Source organism: Phocoena sinus, chromosome X, assembly GCF_008692025.1.
Source record: "Phocoena sinus isolate mPhoSin1 chromosome X, mPhoSin1.pri, whole genome shotgun sequence".
Lineage (NCBI taxonomy): Eukaryota > Metazoa > Chordata > Mammalia > Artiodactyla > Phocoenidae > Phocoena > Phocoena sinus.
Genome location: NC_045784.1, coordinates 54947227 through 54967003, shown reverse-complemented (window position 1 = coordinate 54967003; position 19777 = coordinate 54947227). Strand labels below are relative to the sequence as shown.

General features: G+C 47.2%; 1 protein-coding gene across 6 annotated transcripts in view; it reads right to left on the bottom strand.

Moving 5' to 3' along the window:
* MSN (moesin) overlaps nt 1-19777 on the bottom strand; it is a 112936-nt gene that overhangs the window by 59976 nt on the left and 33183 nt on the right. For 2 of the 6 annotated variants that reach the window (XM_032619097.1, XM_032619096.1), the window contains exon 1: nt 7590-7800. The exons of 1 other annotated variant lie outside the window; for it this stretch is intronic. Coding sequence is in view for 3 of the 5 variants with exons in the window: in XM_032619092.1 (XP_032474983.1) it covers nt 7590-7601 (12 nt within the window). In the remaining 2 variants the exon portion in view is untranslated. Of the gene's footprint in view, nt 1-7589; nt 7804-19777 lie in introns of those variants that run through there. 3 more of the 6 variants (XM_032619092.1, XM_032619093.1, XM_032619095.1) reach the window with 3 other exon arrangements.

The window sequence follows — 19777 nt, the reverse complement described above, 5'->3', positions numbered from 1 at the left end:
CCAGAAGAAGTGAGTCACCCGCTGACTGAAACTTGCTACAGCAGAAGCTATTTAGGGGAACTCCACTGTGGCCATATTGTTAATGTAATCACCACAGAGCCAATTCTCTGGACGTCTGTGTCCCATGGATGAAAAGAATCATCCTTCCAAGTCAGGCAAGTCCAGTGAGAGATCACTAACTTGGGAATCAGGAAAGCCAAGTTCTCCTTTCAAAACTGTTACCGAGGGACTTCCCTGGTGGTGCAGTGGTTAAGAATCCACCTGCCAATGCAGGGCACACGGGTTCGAGCCCTGGTCCGGGAAGATCGCACATGCCGTGGAGCAACTAAGCCCGTGCACCACAACTACTGAGCCTGCACTCTAGAGCCCATGAGCCACAACTACTGAGCACGCATGCCACAACTAACGAAGCCCATGTGCCTAGAGCCCGTGCTCCGCAACAAGAGAAGCCACCACAATGAGAAGCCCGCGCACCGCAATGAAGAGTAGTCCCCGCTCGCCGCAACTAGAGAAAGCCCGCGCACAGCAACAAAGACCCAACACAGCCATAAATTAATTAATTAATTAATTGGTAAGGATAATCATAGCTATCATAAAAAAAAAACCTGTTACCAACTTCATGTGATCCTGAACAAGCTGGCTAACCTTTCCAGGTATGAATATGGGAAAGAAATAACTCTACTCAATAAAGACTCTTACTGGGACGTCCCTGGTGGTCCAGTGGTTACAAATCCGCCTTCCAATGCAGGGAACGTGTATTTGATCCCTGGTCGGGGAATTAAGATGCAACATGTTGCAGGGCAACTAAGCCCGCACACCGCAACTACTGAGCCCGCGCACTCTGGAGCCTGTGTGCCACAACTAGAGAGAAGCCCACACTCTGCAACGAAGAGCTCATGTGCTGCAACAGAAGATCCCGCATGCCGCAACTAAGAGCCGACACAGCCAATAAATAAATAAAAATATATACATATATATATTTAAATAAAGACTCTTAAAGCTGTGAAGTCTAGCCTCAAGCAGGAAAACATAGCTAGTCTCCTCTCCTTACCTCCCTTCAGTGCACATATCTACTTTCCACCACACTTTACAGCCAAAGCAAAACACTTACCTTCCTGGGAAGTGCTACAAAGAATCCCAAAAGCAAGGTCAGAGCCTGAACCATCTCAATTATCTCCATACAAAGTAACCTTTGAGATGAGCTCTACATACTCAGAACCACTGCTCTTCCCAGGACCATTTTAACACTATGGTCAAGTCACCCACAGCGCAAAGGGCGAAAACACTGAGCACACTGCATCAAGTGCCATTTAAAAGGCAGACATTCAAAACTCCTCCCCTAATCTGGGACCAAGCAAGTTGGATTTTAGTCATAGCCTTATTACCAGTTCATTCAAATTACTTCTGTTTCTTGGGCTTTGGTATCCCCATCTAAAATATAAACTAAACTTAAACTACAAAGTTTAAGGCCAGCTCCTTTGCTCTGTGATTCAACACTCCTGTGAGAAACCCAGACCACTCAGAACAATCAGCTAAAAGGGAAGCTTAAGGCTAAGGAAGCTCTTGGTCATTGTAAATACAGATGCATTTGAAATGCTGCACCCCACAACAGCCAGCCTTCAGCTCATTGGTGATAGATACCTTAGGAGGTCGGTTTATGCCCACCAGCTCCTCACTGTCTACCAGTATATCTAACTACCACACAGGTTAAAAGTAAACTTGAAATATAACTCAGTAGCTTCCTGGCCTCTCAGCGACAGGCAAGGAGAAGAAATGGGGGGAAACCCAGGAGGTTTTCTGAGTGTTTGTCTGAGGCTCTTCAGTCAACCCACAGCCTTCACAATATAGTCTCAGTTGGTTTCCTTCTTGTTCCTCAGACATAGCCCACAGACATAGGCCATAGTCCGTAGCCCCAAGAGGAAACGGCCAAGAACACTCATGCCAGTGTTCGTGTCAGAGCTACTAATGAGAAAAACCAATTCCCAAGCTAGAAACTCTCTATTCTGAACCCAGTACCCAGGAAGAAACAGCACTCCAGAGGTGTAGGGAGACAAGAAGATACATTTTAGCAAGTGCTGTTGAACTTTGTATTCTCAGCATAGCCTAGCACACTGCCTGGTACAAAGAAGGCACTCAAATGTTAAGGAAAGGATGTCTGAAGGAATAGACGTACCAATGGGAGGCTTGAGGTTGTACCATCAAGGCTTTCAAGAACATCAGTACTGGAAGGGTCCCTAGAATGTATCTATTACTAGTACAGTTCTCTCATGACAAGCTGGAGAGACTGAGGGCCTGAAGAAAGACCTTGCCTAAAGGCCCACTTCATTTAGATCACTTTACTGAGGACAGGGAAGATGTTCTTCTTACATGGAAAGAGAAGAAGAAAAATTATCAGGTCAGTGTTACCTGCCGTTTCCCAACACCCACCTACCAAATCAATGGAGTCCTGAGCTAACCCTCCAAGTGACTGCTCCTACACCACAAATCAGAACCTGAAATTGAAAAGTTTTTCAGCTCTATCAAGCATTAAATAGGAGGAGGGGGGCTTCCCTGGTGGCGCAGTGGTTGGGAGTCTGCCTGCCGATGCGGGGGACAAGGGTTCGTGCCCCGGTCTGGGAGGATCCCACATGCCGTGGAGCGGCTGGGCCCGTGAGGCATGGCCGCTGAGCCTGCGCATCCAGAGCCTGTGTTCCGCAGCGGGAGAGGCCGCAGCAGTGAGAGGCCCGCGTACAGCAAAAAAAAATAGTCTTCCTTTAAAAAAAAAAATAGGAGGAGGAATGAACAGCAAAACCAGTCAGTCACGACAAGACCACCTCCTTCACTTGACCAACAGACTTCCCCAAAAGAGATCACCTTTGTACTGTTTTTTCTTCGGGGGAAGAAGAGTAGAGTGAGGTAGCAGGGAGAAAATATCATGAGTTAGGAAAGATATACATGATAAACTCAGTTCTATCTTTGAAAGATCAGAAACAGACTGTTCCCAACCTGTAATGATGCCAATTTTCAGCAACACTAGCCATGAAAGACCCAATCCTAGTAGTGTTGGTAGACAGATATTCTCCCTTCTGGGGACCTTGAGTTTTGAAATTCCAGTGATGGGGATTCCCAGGAAACTACAAAGGGACCTAGATATCCTGTTGCCAAGTAACACTTAGAAAAGATTTCAGAATAAATGTAGCTGTCAACTCATCTCATCCCTCTAGACAGAATTGGAATTGGAGTCAGAGAAATAGACCAGATGACCTCTAAATGTCCCTTCCAGCTCCACCATTCAGTAAAGCAATCTCCTGAGAGAAGGAAGGAAGAGAAAAGTAAGAAGAATACCCTCAAGGGCTTCCCTGGTGGCACAGTGGTTGGTAGTCCGCCTGCCAATGTAGGGGGCATGGCTTCCATCCCTGGTCCGGGAAGATCCCACATGCCGCGGAGCAACTAAGCCCATGGGCCACAACTACTGAGCCTGCACTCTAGAGCCCGTGAGCCACAACTACTGGGCCCACGCACCACAACTACTAAAGCCCATGAGCCTAGAGCCTGTGCTCTGTAACAAGAGAAGACCCCACAATAAGAAGCCTGCACACGGCAACGAAGAATAGCCCCCGCTCGCCATAACTAGAGAAAGCCTGCATGCAGCAACGAAGACCCAACACAGCCAAAACTAAAGAAAATTTTTTTAAAAGTTTAAAAAAAAGAACACCCTTAAAACAAGCTATTGTTACAGGCAGCTAGATAATAATGAAGAGTTAGCAGACTTGTGATCAATACCATCTCTGTCACCCACTCATAGAGCAACCTTCCCTTCTCCAAGTCTTATATAGAGTATAGATTAGTTGGTACCTTCGAGGGTCCCACAAAGGCTCTCTTGCCACACTAGCCCCTCTCTTCCCGGAGAGCTATTCAAGGAGAAGCCTAAAGGAAATCCCCAAGATGGTTCCTGCTCTATCATCTAAACTTTCACAGAGGGCCAAGTGAACTGGAGAACCGAAGAAGTGGACAAATGCAGGATCCAAAGAGTAGTCTCTCTCACATAACCTCCATTAGTGATCCTTTGTCCACCCCTGAAGTCTACAGGCAGGGAAGGGTTAAGAGACTGATATTCTGCCTCCTATTCAGCAAGTACCACTTTAGTGCCACTCGAGTGGCTCAAGTAATGCTAGGAATGGCAGGAGAATAAACAGTCCACACAGCCCCTGTTAAAGTTTAGCTGAATGCAGACCCAGAAGCCTTCAGATACTTCAAGGAGCTGGACTCCTTACATCTGCTCACATGGATGGTCCCATCAATGACCATTTGATCACCTTTCCCCTGACCTGTTGAGCTAGAGCTAAAAACTCAGCAAACTGAAGAGGTTTTACGAAGACTGATCCTCTAACTAAGTCCCAGATTCAAATCCTAGCTTCACTACTGATTTGCCGCATCATTCTAGGTCAGTCCCTCCTATCTGTGGGTCTCAGTTTCGCCATCTATACAATGAGAACAATTGGACTTGACAATTGTGAAGAGCCTTTTCGACTCTAGTAAACCAAAAACTCAAGAACACCTTGAAAATTCAAAACCATCACGTTTTAGGGAATCCAAGAGTCCCAAAGACTTTGTGATCTAAAAAAGCTAAAGAGGGTAGGGAGGGGAAAAAAAACTTTTTTTTTTGTTTTACAACTGTCTTATCATCATCACAAAGTATAGACAGTAGTTAATAAACTTCTTCATTCTGGCTACTAAAGCAGACTCAGGAAACTGGCAAGTAGAAGCACAGAATCCAAGAACTGGTTGGGGGGATGGGCGTGTAGAGGGGCATGTTTTAACAGATTTAAAGGTAGCTGGGTGACTAGGGAGAAAATTGGCTGTAAAAGTGAAACTAACCCTAGACAGACTGTAGATATCGTTCATATGAATGAATGGATTTGATTTTTCCACTACCTTCCCTATCTGTCATACTCCAGAAATAGCTTAAAGCACACTAGTTTAGAAGGAATAGAGAATAAGGAATTTTTTCTCTTCATTAAAGTTACTAGCTGGTATGCAGTGAACTAGAGTGTGCCCCTGGATGCCTCAGCATTGGGATAAGGAATGAGAAAAGTAACATGAGGCACTTTGTGACACCTCAAACTCTCACCAGGAGACCACACAAATGCCAACCTTGGTTACTTTGCCCAAATCATCCACTTCCTTTTATCTGAGGACCAGAAGTCCTGAGAATAGGGGCCAATTTGCTTTGAGCAAGAGAGGGGGCTCAACTTCAAAAATCCTTCACTGAGTTAGAATAGAGGGTCAATGGAATGAGCATCAAAAAGCACAGACCCCGATCTTGGTTCTGTCACCATGTGCCCTTAGGTGGTAAGTCCTTTCCTGTTAGGCCTAAATATCCTCATTAGTTGAGAGAGAGAGAGATACTAGATAGTGTCTGAGATCCCTTTCAGGTTAAGATTCTATGGTCTTAACAGGCATGATATAGTTGTTTCTCCTAAAAGTTGACCATTCCTTACTTGGGACAGGTCCCATTGCCCAGGTGGGCTCAGGAATTTCGTAACCATCGCAACATGGTGGGGAGGGAGATTAAGAGTCAGGTAGGGGGTGTAACGCTGAGACTTTTTCAGGCAGGGTCGTCCTTTGTCCTTGAAGCACCATTGTCCTTGGAGCACCACAATTCCTTGAGCCAAACAGCATAGGAAATTCTCCAAATCTGCCAGTCTATCAAAGTTCAGCCCTCTCCTTCCAACACGATTCAAGTTTCAATCTGTATAAAACTACTTTCAGTATTCAAGTACTTTCAGTACCCTAGGCCTGACCTCAAACAGCTCATACTCCAATCTCTCCACAGCAGGAAAAAGATCACCATGCTGTCTTCTTTGCCACTTTTGACTGAGATAGGATGGTTTAGATAACTTTGAAATAATTTCCAGGCCCATTAAGTTGCACGTAAATGAGAGATATCTCAGGATTGAACAGGAGACATGTCACTAAAGAAAAGCGGTTGTGGGGCACAGTCTATTCCCAGAGATCCACCCACCTATTTAGGCAAAGCCACATCTGAAGAGGAGTCAAAGAGTCAACCACAGAGAGATAAAGCCAAAGAGAGGCTCCTGGAAGGATTTTTATAATCCTCTGTGATAGCAGAGACTGCCCTCCCCCCTTTTCAAAACCATTCTGTCTCACTTTGTGTGTATGTGGGGCGGTAGAGGGGGGTGTGTGGAAAAGCCCCATGTCATAAAACCATTAGCAACTGAAAAGAGAGAGATGGTAGAAGTACACACTTGTTGAAAACTTGGTGTTTTTGAAGGACAGGTTCTGGAAAGGCAACAATGACTTCGCAGTAAGGCTGGAACACAGCAATGTGGCAACTAAAGCTCAGCACACACCAAAAGAACTGGGCCCCCCACTCCTCTCTTTCAGGGACCCTCAGTCCTTCTCAAGGCTACTAGTCACTATCTCAGCTCTACAAGGCTCAGGCAGTCCTAGGGAGAGGGGTCTGGGATAACTGCATAGCCTAATCCAGTGCAACAAGTTGCCTGGCCTAAGGGACTCAAGCCAGGGTGGTCACCCAGCTTTCCTGAGCAAGGGAAGAGCCTCAGCAGCCATTTGGCATGACTTGCACAAAAGCAAGCAGGGCTCATTATTCAGGCACACCCCTCCCCCCTCCCTCCTGGGCATCCGGCCCCCCCTAGGCCCCACTCCCAGGAGGCTTCTTCTCTTCTCAAAACAGCCAGTAGGGTGGAGACCAGATCCTTAGAAGCTACCACCACCCTAGAAAGGTGTGGCCCCACTGGAGAGTCCACACCTCACAGAATAGTACGGAGTGAATAGGAGGAAATAGAGAGCCAGTAAGTAATGGGAAAGGCAGGGGTTTGGCGAGTGGAGAAGAGGAAGAAACCAGTCTTCTTCTCCCCGACCCGCCCCCCACCGCGCGCGTCCAGCCGCCCCCAAACCGCGCGCGTCCAGCCCGCCCCGCCCGCAAAGTCTTCTTGCCTCCCTTCAGACTGGTGCCTAGTGAAGTGTTAGCGCTCCCGGTTAAGAGCAAGCGGCCTCGATGAGTCTGTCCACAACTCTCTCCTCCCCTCCTAGTGGGAAACAGCTGAAGCCGCCTGGGGAGGCTGTGGGAAAGGTGAGTGGGGTTACGGGATCCGCCCTGAGCAGCTCCCACCCTCCTCCTTGCTTCTCGGTTCGCATGGCCCCTCCTGGTCAGTAGCAGCCTCGCCCCATAAAAGCGCCAATTCCTGGACTGGGGTAAGTGTCCTCCTCCGAACCAGAGTCCTCTCCCCTGCGCCCAGGGCCCGTCAGGGGTAAAAGGAGACCTTGGGCCCCCAAGGAAGCCTTCCCTACCGTGGCAATCCAAACACAAGGAACTAGAATCTTTGAAGGAAACCGGCCCACCCGGCCCACACTTCTATCCCTGGACCCCTTTACTCGCGAGGGCGCGCCAGACCCGGACTCCACTGCCGCCCCTCCCCACGCCTGGCCTCGGCGGAAGGCGCGGCATCGCGAGCGGACGCGCGGCTGCCCAAGTCCCCGGCCGCCCAAGTTCCCGGCCATCGGCGAGGGGCTATGAGGGTCCGCAAGAGCCCCCGGGGTCGGAAGCGCCCATCCCCGGCACTCACCGTCTTGGGCATGGTGGCGGAAAAGGCGGCGGAGTTGGTGAAGTTTGGCTGGGAGCTGTCGGACGGCGCTGAGAACGCAGTACACACGGCTCGGACTCCGGGGACTGGGGGTTCGTACTGGGTCTCTCGCCAGCGTCGGGGCGACTGCTCCGCTTCCTGCTAACGGGCCACGACTTCACAAACCCCACCCAGGAAAGAGCCGCCCCCGTCGCACCGCCCGCTCCTTTATGTGGCCCGGCTTCCGCACCGCTCCCCGCCCTCGCGCCCGCCTTCTAGCCGGCCGCGGGCCTCGCCCCGCCCAGCCCAGCCCTGCCCTGCCCTGCCTGGCCACACCAGCTACTCGGGGGACAGGCTGGGCCTGGGCGCCCCGGTGGGGGCTCTCACCCCTCACCTGGGCCTCCCTGCCCCTCTCCCACCCCCTTCACGGCCCCTGGCCCTCAGCATCCGGGCCATTCGGCCCCACCCCCAAGTAGGGCTGGGCCCTAGGCCGCACCCTGGAAAGAGGCTTACAGCTCTGACTGCAACTTTCCACTAATGGGGAGCTCACTACCTGTCAAAACTCTCCGTTCCTACTCAAGACGTCTCTGACTCTCAGAAAGTTCTTCCCGTGTGTATTTGAACTCCTCTGTGGCTCCGCCTATGGATCTCAGCTCTGCTCCCTGAGACAACACAAATCCTCTGCTGTCCCTAACTCCTCAGAAGTCTGAAGATCCCATATCCCCCTGAAACTTCTTTTCTCTTGGCTAAACTGCCTCAGCTTCTCCAACACTTCATCGATTCTCTTCTGTAGGATTCTATATCACTTTTCCTATCATATTTCAACCCCATCCTTGCTCAATCCTCATTTTTATCAGAATTGGGCTCCTTTTTCCCATATCTGTCTCTATTCACTTTCCTTCCTACAAATCCCAGTCTCCACTTTCTTCAAATCCTGATCCTATAGCCCCCACAACACATTCACTGATACCTGATTCACTGTCTGATAATTCCCCCAGGTTAGATGCACCCCCAGTCCACTCCTTTGAGATATGTCTGCCAGCACCCTTTCTGCTTCTTGTCAAGGTCACAGAATCCCAGGATAGAGGTGTTCTAGACTGTAACAGTCATCTAGTTAAGCCTGAGCTTTAGTTTGAAAGTGACGGGCCATAGTTCTTTTTTCTACTATCCACTGGTAATTGTGCGGAGGCATGGTCTGAGTATTCTTTGTGAGGTAGGGTAACACATACCTCAGGGATGATGAGCCAGCTTGGGGCAGTGAAAAGGATATTTGAGAGGGATGGTCGGGACATCTGGATTTTAGTCATAGCTTTGCCATTAACTCACTCTCTGATCACTGTGTAGCCTTGGGTAAGTCCCTTCCCCTCTCTGGGCTTGAGTTTCCCCTTCTGTAACAAGAAAGGGCTGAACTCCTGGGCTTCCAAGGTCCTTTCCCACTCTGACATTATAAAAGGATAACAAAGGAAGTAGACTTCCTAGGACAATAGATGAGTCTAGCAGGGTTGCATAAAAACTGGCCTTGCATTTGCTCTCAGGAATCAACAGTCCTATTCACTACTCTGCTTTCCCAGCTCAACAGGGTCCATGCATCAATGTGCCTCAGCTTCTCTCAGTGCTGTCAAAATCCATTGATATGTGCTAGGGAAAACAGAGTTCCCTACCCAGACCATTTTCTGGAGCTGAGCAGTTGACCCAAGGAAGAGCAGCACTCCCCAGAAAGCCTCAGCAGCATGGGTAGCAATGGCATCAATCACATTCCTTGACATTGCCATGGGCTTTTTCTCCCAGGAGTTCAGGGAACTCACTGATTCCCTCATTCATATTCTAGAGCTCACAGGGGCCTGGAACTAGGCTAAGTGCCTAAAGCGGGAGGAGAAATTGATTGGAAACTCCAACTTTCATTGTCCATCCTGGAAAGTGGAAACCCCCTGTGTGTCATTCCCCACATCCCATGCCAACACACCCCCTGCTCCAAACACAGACACATAAGAGACCTGATTAGGGAGTGTCAAGCATCTGAACACAGTATTAAAAGGGAAAAGAGACACAGGAGTTCAAGTGAGGGAAGGGAAGTCAAAAGGTAGGGAAGCAAGGAGGTTGATGGAAAGAGGGGCTGAGAGAGGAGGTGGTTAGCCCCCTGGGGAGAAGGGTGGGGAAATGGGAGGAGACTGTTTAGTCTAGCCCCCATTCAGGTCAAGGGAACTGAGGATCCAAAAGAGGAAAGAACTTACTCAAGATCGGGCAACTAGTGTGGAGAATGGATTCAGGGGTAATAAAGAAGACAAAGAGCTCAGTTAAGCTGTTTCTGTAATACAAGCAAGAATTTTTGAAGGCTAGAATCAGAGGAGTAGTGCTGCCACCACTTCACCAGACAGAAGTTTGTTATGGTGATTATAGTCAAGCAGCTGGACATTGCTTGAAGGTTAGACTTGAAACCTCCTGGCTAGGAGGGACCCATATTTGATATCTCCATGTCTCCAAAGCAGAGCAGAGGTAGCTGAGGTGCCCTCTTGTTCTTCAAGATAGCCAGGGAAACACACCTTTGTTTTTACCTCTTTGTAAAATACTTCATGCCTATATGGCCAGAACTAATCTCCCTCACCCACCCCACACCCTACCATGATCCCATGTGAACTGAGTTAGCTCAATCTTCTTGGGGCCAGAGTAATCCCAATACTTAGCTTTAGACATGATGAGGTTTATGCCAGTGTTTGTAGAGAGAAGACATGGGAGTAAGGGCTAAACATCCCCACATATGTTGGCTGGGTGAGGGAAGTAAGAGGTATGAAGATACTTGGGGGTTTTTTTGTTTGTTTGTTTTTTGTTTTTAATAGTGTGCTCGGGGCACACTATCACCTATTCTGCCTTTTATTAATTTTATTTATTTATTTTTGCTGTGTTGGGTCTTCGTTTCTGTGCGAGGGCTTTCTCTAGTTGTGGCAAGCAGGGGCCACTCTTGATGGCAGTGCGCGGGCCTCTCACTATCACGGCCTCTCTTGTTGTGGAGCACAGGCTCCAGACGCGCAGGCTCAGTAGTTGTGGCTCACGGGCCTAGTTGCTCCGCGGCACATGGGATCCTCCCAGACCAGGGCTCGAACCCGTGTCCCCTGCATTAGCAGGCAGATTCTCAACCACTGCACCACCAGTGAAGCCCAGACACTTGGGTTATTAGAAGAGCTGAATTCAAAGTTCAAGGAGGAACAGGCAACTATTTTTCAAGCAGTAAAGCTAGGTGAGGGGCAGTGCAAGGACATTCTGAAGCTGGAGTCCAAAGAAGTTGGGGTGGAGGGGGGGGATCTGAATCAGGGGGTGGGAGATACAAAAGGAGAAATCTGACCTGTGCTTTAGGGCCATACATGGGTTCAAGTGGAAAGGCTCAGGATTCCTCGGAGGCTGGGACTGTTCCAGAGCTGCCCCACATCTGGATGTCAGAGTCAAGGAAATGGCAAGCAGGAACTGAGTAAGGCTGATTTATGTGAAAGCCTATGCCAAGCTCAAGAGAGAAATGAGATTGGACTTGTAATCACTTCCCACTCAAGATATAAGCTCACTGCAGTAAAGAAGCTTCTGCATTCTAAATGGTATTTCTCTTTCAGAGGACACAATAGTGCAGGAGAGGCAATATCAGAGAGGAACTAGGTAGGGTGCAGTCCTGAATCCCAAGAATACTTTGACTAAAGAAGCATTCCTCCCCAATCCATTGGATGGTAACAGTTAAAAGTTCCCCTTCAAGGCACAGGGATATTAGCTCGGGGCTTTGGGACAGCCTGGAGGGGTGGGAGGGGGAGAGTGGGAGGGAGGGAGACGCAAGAGGGAAGACACATGGGAGCACATGTATATGTATAGCTGATTCACTTTGTTATAAATCAGAAACTAACACATCATTGTAAAGCAATTATACCCCAATAAAGATGTTAAAAAAAAAAAAAAAGTTCCCCTTCACTCAGAACTTTCTGAGGGCTGCTTTTCATTTTCATCATTGTTAGAAAGTCCTTCTTTACATCTAAATTAGATCTCTTCTGCTTCACTCCACACAAGTGCTCTTGGCTGATGCTTGGGTAAGGAATTAACTAAGCCTCTAAGTTGCTCTTCTCCTTCATTCATAGAAGAGAAATTTAACAGAGAGGTGAGGACAAACATAAGCTTAAGGCTATGCACTCAGAGTCCTTCTCTCTCTCTCTCTTAATTCCCCTGGATCAGCAGCCCAAGCACTAGGCTAGCTGTGCTCTTTACACAAACAAGAAAATAAGCAGAAGGATATACTCTTGTCTCCCCAAAGGTAAGAGGTCCTCTTGTCATAATATGGCTGAGAGTAAAAACTGCAGCAGTAAAGAAGTCTTGCTTTTAACCATCCTCAATCTTCTGCCTACTTCTTGGAAACAAAAGCTACGGTTTGGTTTAAAGAAGAGAAGGTAACATTAATGAGGCACTTATCGTGTACCGAGCAGGGGGGAGGCCATTTCAATACCTAACAAGAACCTTTAAGGATAGAAATGAGGAAATTTAGGGTCTAAGGAGTTATCTAAAAGTCACACAATTTGTTGTTGGTGGGACTGGGATTTGGGGCCCGGTCCTGTGAGTCCAAGGTCCACCTTCTTTCCACCAGCCTGACCTGTGACCTTCTCAGTCCCTAGCTGTGACCAGGCATACCCGAGGAAGGAGATGGATTTTAAGATTCATATCACCCCTGCACCTCAGTGGTCAGACTAGACAGCTTGAGAGAGTGGGTGTGTAATAATAATAAACAGTGGTAATATGGCATCTTGCCAATATAAAGTGCCTGGGAATATTTATTATTAATCCTACAAATGGACCACAGTGAGAGGGAAGAGAGTTTCTCTCTAGCTTTTCCTTTTAGTAGTAAGGCTGGAAGCTTTTTGAGAGCTTCCCCCAGCCAGCCAATATCAATTCAGCTTGAGCCAGTACCATCTTGGAATGTGAAATTAGCCCTGCAGAGAGGGTCTCCCAGTGGAGTCACTAGCTCCCAGCCCTACCCCCAGCAGCCAGTGACCAGCAACCACACCTATGTGTCCGGTCTGCCTATGGGGCCCAGAGAGAAAACAGCCTGCTGAGCACATGGCCCTTCCTTCTGTGAACAACCCACAATTCAAACTCAATACACTTAGAAGGAAACTATCCATCTGTTCATCCTACCATGCCTCCAGCGGTGACCAGGTACCTGCTGGGTGCCCGGTTCTATGTGAGGCTCTGCAAGGGGTACTCACCCTCTTCCTCCCCAGGAGCTCTCCTTCCCAACCGCTCTGTGTTTGTTGGTGGTTTTGCTGTTAGTGCCGTCCTTTGTATGCACGATGTCGTCATCTTTAACTCCCCTCTGCCTTCCCCCCTACCATCTGATCACCAAGCCCTGCTCTCTGTCTGTCTGTCCTTCATAGCTTCTCTCCCTCCCATCGCTGCTGCCAGTGCCCTAGGTCAGCCCTCACCGACACTCCCTGGTCTTCCTGACTCCAGGCTGCCCCACCCAGGCCATCCTCCACATGGTCACCATGGTGATCTTCAGAAATGCAGCCTTCACCTGTGCTCAAACACGTCAGATGACCCCCTCCACCCAGCACACACACACTTAACCTTTGCAGGCTTCTCTTGCTCCCACAGCTGCTCAGCACAGCCCTTCCGCTCGAGCCAGGCTACTCTCACGGCATGCACACAGCCCGGTGTGCTCACTCTTGTCTCTGCACAAAGCCTTCCCTTGATCTCTCCTGCCCTCCTTGTGCTCTCTGCCTCCCCCCAGCTCCTGTAGTGCCCAGGTCTGCAGTGCTCATCTGGCCTCCCACCCACATTCTGCTTTGTCTTGTCAGCTGCTGCTTTTTTTTTTCTTTTCCTCCATTCCAGGCTGGGCTGTAGTTGTCCCTCAAAAGGGATCACACTTTGTGTTCCATGCAGAAGGAGCACAGCACACTTCCAGGCATATCTTTAGAGCTCAGGATAGATTGCTCAGCTAAAGAGAGGGATCTACTATTCTCATGTCCAACCCTAGAGGCCTATCAACTGGTATTATGTCCAGATTCTCTGAAGGCCCAAGTTCCCCCTTACACTGCCTCAAATTCTCCTGTTAGGAGACAAGACCAATGAATAGAGCCTTCTATTCCTATCTCATTACTCCTCCCCCCATTCACAGCTCTATTTGTGGGGGTGGGCTGGGGGTGTGTGTGTGCATGCGCCAGCTCTACTACCTGTCTATCTTAGGGAAACACTCTATTGTTCACAAAGAGGCATCTATAAGGACATTTACTACAATACTATAATAATAAAAAGAAACAACCTAAATGTTCATCACTATGGGACTGACTATATACATGGTATAGCCATACAACAGGATGTTATTCAGCCTTTTAAAAGGATGAACTACTATGAAAAGACTTTTTAAAAAATCTACTCTGAAATCACAGAACAGTATGAATAGTATGATACCATTTATGAATTAAAATATCTATGTTTTTATAAATATGTTTGTAAGTCCCCAGAAAAGGGGAAAGATGCACATGAAATTGATACTAGTTGTTACCTCTGGAACGGGGACTGGAATTTTAGAGGAGAGTAAAGGGAGAATTTTTCCTCCGTAATATATATATTTTTATACTATTTGAGTTTTTCAATGAGCCTGAAAGAAAGAAAGAAAGAAAGAAAGAAAGAAAGAAAGAAAGAAAGAAAGAAAAAGAAAGAAAGAAAGAACGGTGAGTAGGAGGAGGAAGAAGAGAAGGAAGAAAAAAATCTGGGAGGGAATGTGGATAGGTTGGGCAAGAGAGTCAGGATCCAAAAAGTTTATGACAAGCCCGAGTGATGGTAAAGCTTAAAAGGATAACAGATGTAAAGGTTGTGCTTGGGTCCAAATAATCACCTTGTGAGGAAAAGATGGGAAAGATGTGACTTAGCAGCAGTATGGCTAAAAAGACCTCTGAGGTTTTACTTGTTAATAAACTACGTGAACGTTAGCAGTGAGCTGTGGCTGCCAGGAGAGTTAATTCAAACTCAGAAGGCTAATTTTTAGGGGGAAGGGGACAGTCCTGCCTTTTGCTTCCCTGGTCTGAGCCCATCTGATGACTGTATCCTTCTGTGCACCCCTCTTTAAAGGGGAGACACACACACTGGGGTATATGTCCATGTGAGCTAGCTGGGGAGAGAGCTGGGCCCAGGACACATGAATAGTTGGAGGATCTGAGGTTGTTTTACCTTGGGAAGATTCAAGGGGATGTTGTCTATGTCTTTGGACTGCTAAATACCCACCTTAAGAAAGAAGGAACAGACAGGCTCCATATGACCCCAAAGGGCAGAGCTCAGAGAAAGCTATGATGGATGCAAGGAAGAAGGTCCTTATGGTCATATCTGTCTAAAACTGGAAATGGCCACTCAATGAATACTGAAGTCATAATTGGAAGTGTGTGAGCAAAGGTTGGCTGACTACACACTGTGGGTGGTTGAAGAGGAGATTGCTATACTCTGAGAGTCTATGAAACCAGCATGTTAAAAACCTTCAAGTAAAAACAGGGCTATTGGGCTTCCCTGGTGGCGCAGTGGTTGAGAGTCCGCCTGCCCATGCAGGGGACGCGGGTTCGTGCCCCGGACCGGGAGGATCCCACATGCCGCGGAGCGGCTGGGCCCGTGAGCCATGGCCGCTGGGCCTGCGCGTCCGGAGCCTGCGCGTCCGGAGCCTGTGCCCCGCAACGGGAGAGGCCACGACAGTGAGAGGCCCGCATACCGCAAAAAAAAAAAAAAAACAGGGCTATTTTCAAATCATTATTTCATTTACTCCTAAGAAAAACTTAGGTAGACAAAGTAGGTATCAATCCTTATTTGACAAATAAGGTAACTGAAATTCAAAAAAGTTAGGGCACTTGGCCATGATCACACTACAAGTAAGGACTTGAAATTAAGCCATTTGACTTTATTATTCATCCATCCATTTTTTAAATTCATTCAGAAAATGAGTGTGTGTGTGTGTGTGTGTGTGTGTGTGTGTGTGTGTGTGTGCTTATTATACACAAGGCACTGTACTAAGCCCCAGGGATATAGACATGAAAAGATGGGAGAAATCCCCACTCTCACAGAGCTCATTGCCCGGTGGGAGAGACAGAGAAGAAACATAGAAATAATGTGTTCTTTCCCCTACTCCCCACATCCTAAGTGTTGAGGTATAGGGATCAAAGGTTTCATCTCAGCAGGGCCAATTGAAATCATTGGCCCGTCATGGAAAGCTCCTATGCTCTGTAAAAGGAGCCCATAGGTGAGTGGAAAAGGAACAGAAGGAAGGATAACTCGTGGGTTTGAACAGACTCTTCCCCTCATTACTGAGGCCTCCATAAAAGTGCTGCTCAGCACCTTCTGCTGGTGGCTTTATGCATTTATATATGTATTAAGCCATTTGACGTTATTATTCATCCATCCATTTTATTCATTCAGAAAATGTGAATGCATATTTGTAGCATATAGAGATAGGCATATATGCAGCAAGATAGCAGCATGAATTTTTGTATGTGTATGGGAGAGAGAAAGAAAGCACCACATAGAATGCAGCATGAGATAGTATAAAAGAGCACTGAATTTGAAGCCAGAAGACCGGGTTTTAGCCTCAGTTTTGCCATTTACTAGTTCGATAAATTTAGGCAAATCAATTGATTAACCCCAAGCCTCAGTTTCCTCATCTGTAAAAATTGAGGTAATAATAATTGATACCTTCCGGGATTGTTGTCAAGAAGATATATAAGGTTGAACATGAGAAGTATTTTGCAAACCATAAGGTACTTGCATGTGGAAAAAGGATGATCATAGCTGTGTTTATTTGGGGTAGAAATGCATGTTCCAGGGTTTTCCTGGGTCCAGATGTGCCTCTATTTGGTCATATGTGTATTGTCTATATGCTCCCATACTTGTCTATTTATGCATTTGCATGTATGTGTGTGTATTTCCAAGTCAGTGACATGTAGGTTCATCCTCCTGAAATACTTTTTCTTTCCTTAATCCCTAGTCTCAGACAAGAAAACATTCTAACATTCTTTTACCTGAGAAATGTAGGTCTCAAACATCCCTAACTATATTTCGAGAGCTCTTCCCCTTCTTCCCACCGCCCCCCAATGCACTGGGTATGTTCAACCCAGCCATTTGTATACATGCAGATGAGAGCCCATATGTGGATGTTTCTCAATGGGGAAAATGCAGGGCCTTCCCCTGGGTTGGACATGCCTTTCAGAGCCAGACACATCATGTGCTCCTGAACCTCCCCAGTGGCTCTAGATGATGTGCTGCTAGTGGATGTAATACCTCAGGGGAAAAAGAGGAGCTGTTCTCCACTTCGCCTCACGCAAATACCACTCCCCAACCCTTTCAGCCTCCCCTTCTCAAAGGCTTTAGGATTGGGAGCTTGAGAAGTCTGGCTCTACTTTCCTCAGATCAACAAAGCCTCAAATGTACTGCCAGATGTCCCAAGACCTCTGGTCAATTATTCTGAGTGTCAGAATGTTTGGGAGAAGAGAGAGAGCCCTGTGTTTAACTCATAGAAACACTGAATCTTAGAACTGGCGCGGTCCTTCATCACTTCCTAATCCCACCTCTCTCACATCCTTGTGAAAGGATGAAAACAGAAATCAGAATCCTGAAATATCACACCTTTAATGTCATCTAGGGTACACGTCCCCATTTTATATGTGAGGACATAAAGACCAAGAGAAGCAAATGAACTTGCTCAGGGAAAAACTTAGCTCTCCTGAGTTCCAGGCCAGTGTTCTTTCTGCTGGATCTCCGAACTCAAGAGCAATAAGGATCAAGCAAGTTAGGAGAAAAGAGGAATGGTCCTACAGTCCTGTTGCTTTGGGGATATCTCCTGGAAATAGAAGCTGAGTGGTTCTTGGGGAGGGGAATAAAGGTACAGAAGCATGCTGGTGAGTCTCTCTGCCGAGAACAAACCTGGACAAATTACCTACCATGGCTCAGCGGAGTATCTGACACCCAGGAAAAATGTGGGCTCTCTTGTCTAGCAGCTGATCTGGAAACTGAGTAGGTCTTATTCCTCCTGTGACATGAATTCCAGATCTCCAGCCAAAGCTCCTGACATCAAGGATTGTGGCTTGCATTCTCTCTTCATCGCCCAGAAACGTGCCCAACTCCAGGCCTCCTGATTGATGATGCTTGCCATTGAGATGAGATCATCCTGGCTTCCTGGGCAAAAGCCTCTGTCTGGATCTACCCACTGGCTGGATGTGTCCTTGAGCTGCAAGTACACCAGTCCTTTGGTGCTCCACATTCTGATTGTCTCCATCTTCTAGGGAGTTGAATCAGCACAGTACACTGCAGGGCTCATGGGGTTGCCTGCTGGTCTAAGGGGGCTGCTTCTCATCCTTATGCCTCTGACCTCATAGACTACATGGAGAATGGAGGTGGAGGCAATGAAACCCCTTCACCTTATCACATTTATTTGATTTACTTCTGTGAGGTATTCTGCTCCTACTTGAGCTCTCCCACTCTTTAGGAAAGGCTGGACTTGGGCTACTTCCACTTACCATTCAGTGTCATACTTTTTCAACTTCGGGATCTTTGCAGATGCCTTTCCTTCTGCCTGATACACTCTTCCTGGAACACTCTTCCTCTAGCTATCTGCATAGCTGGCTCCTTCCTTTCCTTTAGGTCTCAGCTTAAATATAATTCCTTTCTTTGTCCGTCCTTTCTAAAGTAGAATGCCTTCTGTCCCCACCTCCCCCCAAAAAACCCTTTATTCTCAGAGATTTGTTTCCCCAGCACTTACTATAGTTTGCAATAATGTATTTTATCTATGTATTTGCTTATTTAATGTCTACCTCTCTGCAGCAGGCAGAATAACAGAATAATGCCCCCCCAAAAATGTCCACCTCCTAATCACCAGAACCTGTGAATATGTTATATTTTATGACAAAGAGGAATTAAGGTTGCAGATAGAATTAAGGCTGCTAATCAGCTGACATTGAGATGGGGAGATTATCCTGGATTATCCAGGTGAGCCCAATGTCATCACAAGGGTCCTTATAAGTGGAAGAGCGGAAGAGGAAGGCACAAGAAGATGTCAGAGTGATGTGATGAGGATTCAACCTGCCATTGCTGACTTTGAAGATGGAGGAAGGGATCACAAGTCAAGGAATGCAGACAGTCTCAAGAAACTGGAAAAGACAAGAAAACGGATTCTCCTCCAGAGTTTCAGAAAGGAACGTAGCCCTGCTGACCCATTTTAGATTTCTGACCTCCAGACTGTAAGAGAATAAGCTAGTGTTGCTTTAAGTCCTTAAGTTTGTACTAATTTGTTATAGTAGCCATAGAAAACTATTACACTCCCCGTTAGACCATAATTTTGATCAGGGCAGGAACTAGGTTCTGCTTACCATCATAGCCCCAGCATGCAGTATAGTGCCTGGCACAGAGTAGGATCTCAATTAACACTGGTTGGTTTTGGTAATGAATGGAGCCTGGGCATGCCTTATGCCCTACAAACCCTCCCTCCATAATGCCCCTCAGTGTGGGGTGGCCTTCTCTTCAAGGAGCTGAGCCCAAGAGAGGCCAATAACTTCCCAGCCAGTGTTTGGTAGGAGAAAGAAGCTAGAAGCCTGGAAACACATCTTTTATTTCTCAGAAAAGGAAGCCTGTGAACTCTATATCAACCACCTGTCTATCCACACAGGAATGTACAGATGTTCTTTTTCACACTTTCTTATATACAGATGCTGATTTTCATCCAAGAATCTTTTCTGGAGCTCCTGCTATCTGCCATGTGCAATGTTAACAATGATGCTCATATGTTGTGGATGGTGGTGGTTATAGTCTGTTTTCCCACATGTTAACTTTATTATCTTATTTATTCCTTGTTTTGACAAGGTAGAGATTCCCAGCCCTACTATGAAAAGGCTCAGAGAAGGTATGAGCCCTGCCCAAAACCACACAGCCAGAGTATAAGAGCTGAAACTAGAGTCCAGCTCACCAGACACTAGACCCAGTAATAATTTTACATTTTTTAACTACTGCCTACCTCCACCATTCCTTTTTACACAATATCCCATATGCTGGACCTACCTTATTTCTTCCCTTAGACTACATCCTGAACATTCCACCATCTCCCTGCTGAAGTGATACACCCTGCCTTTTAGCAAGCACTTTTTCTTCATTTTCCCTCTAGTGAACGAAAACAGTAAGTTGAGTAGAAAAGTCATAGGATTTGGCAT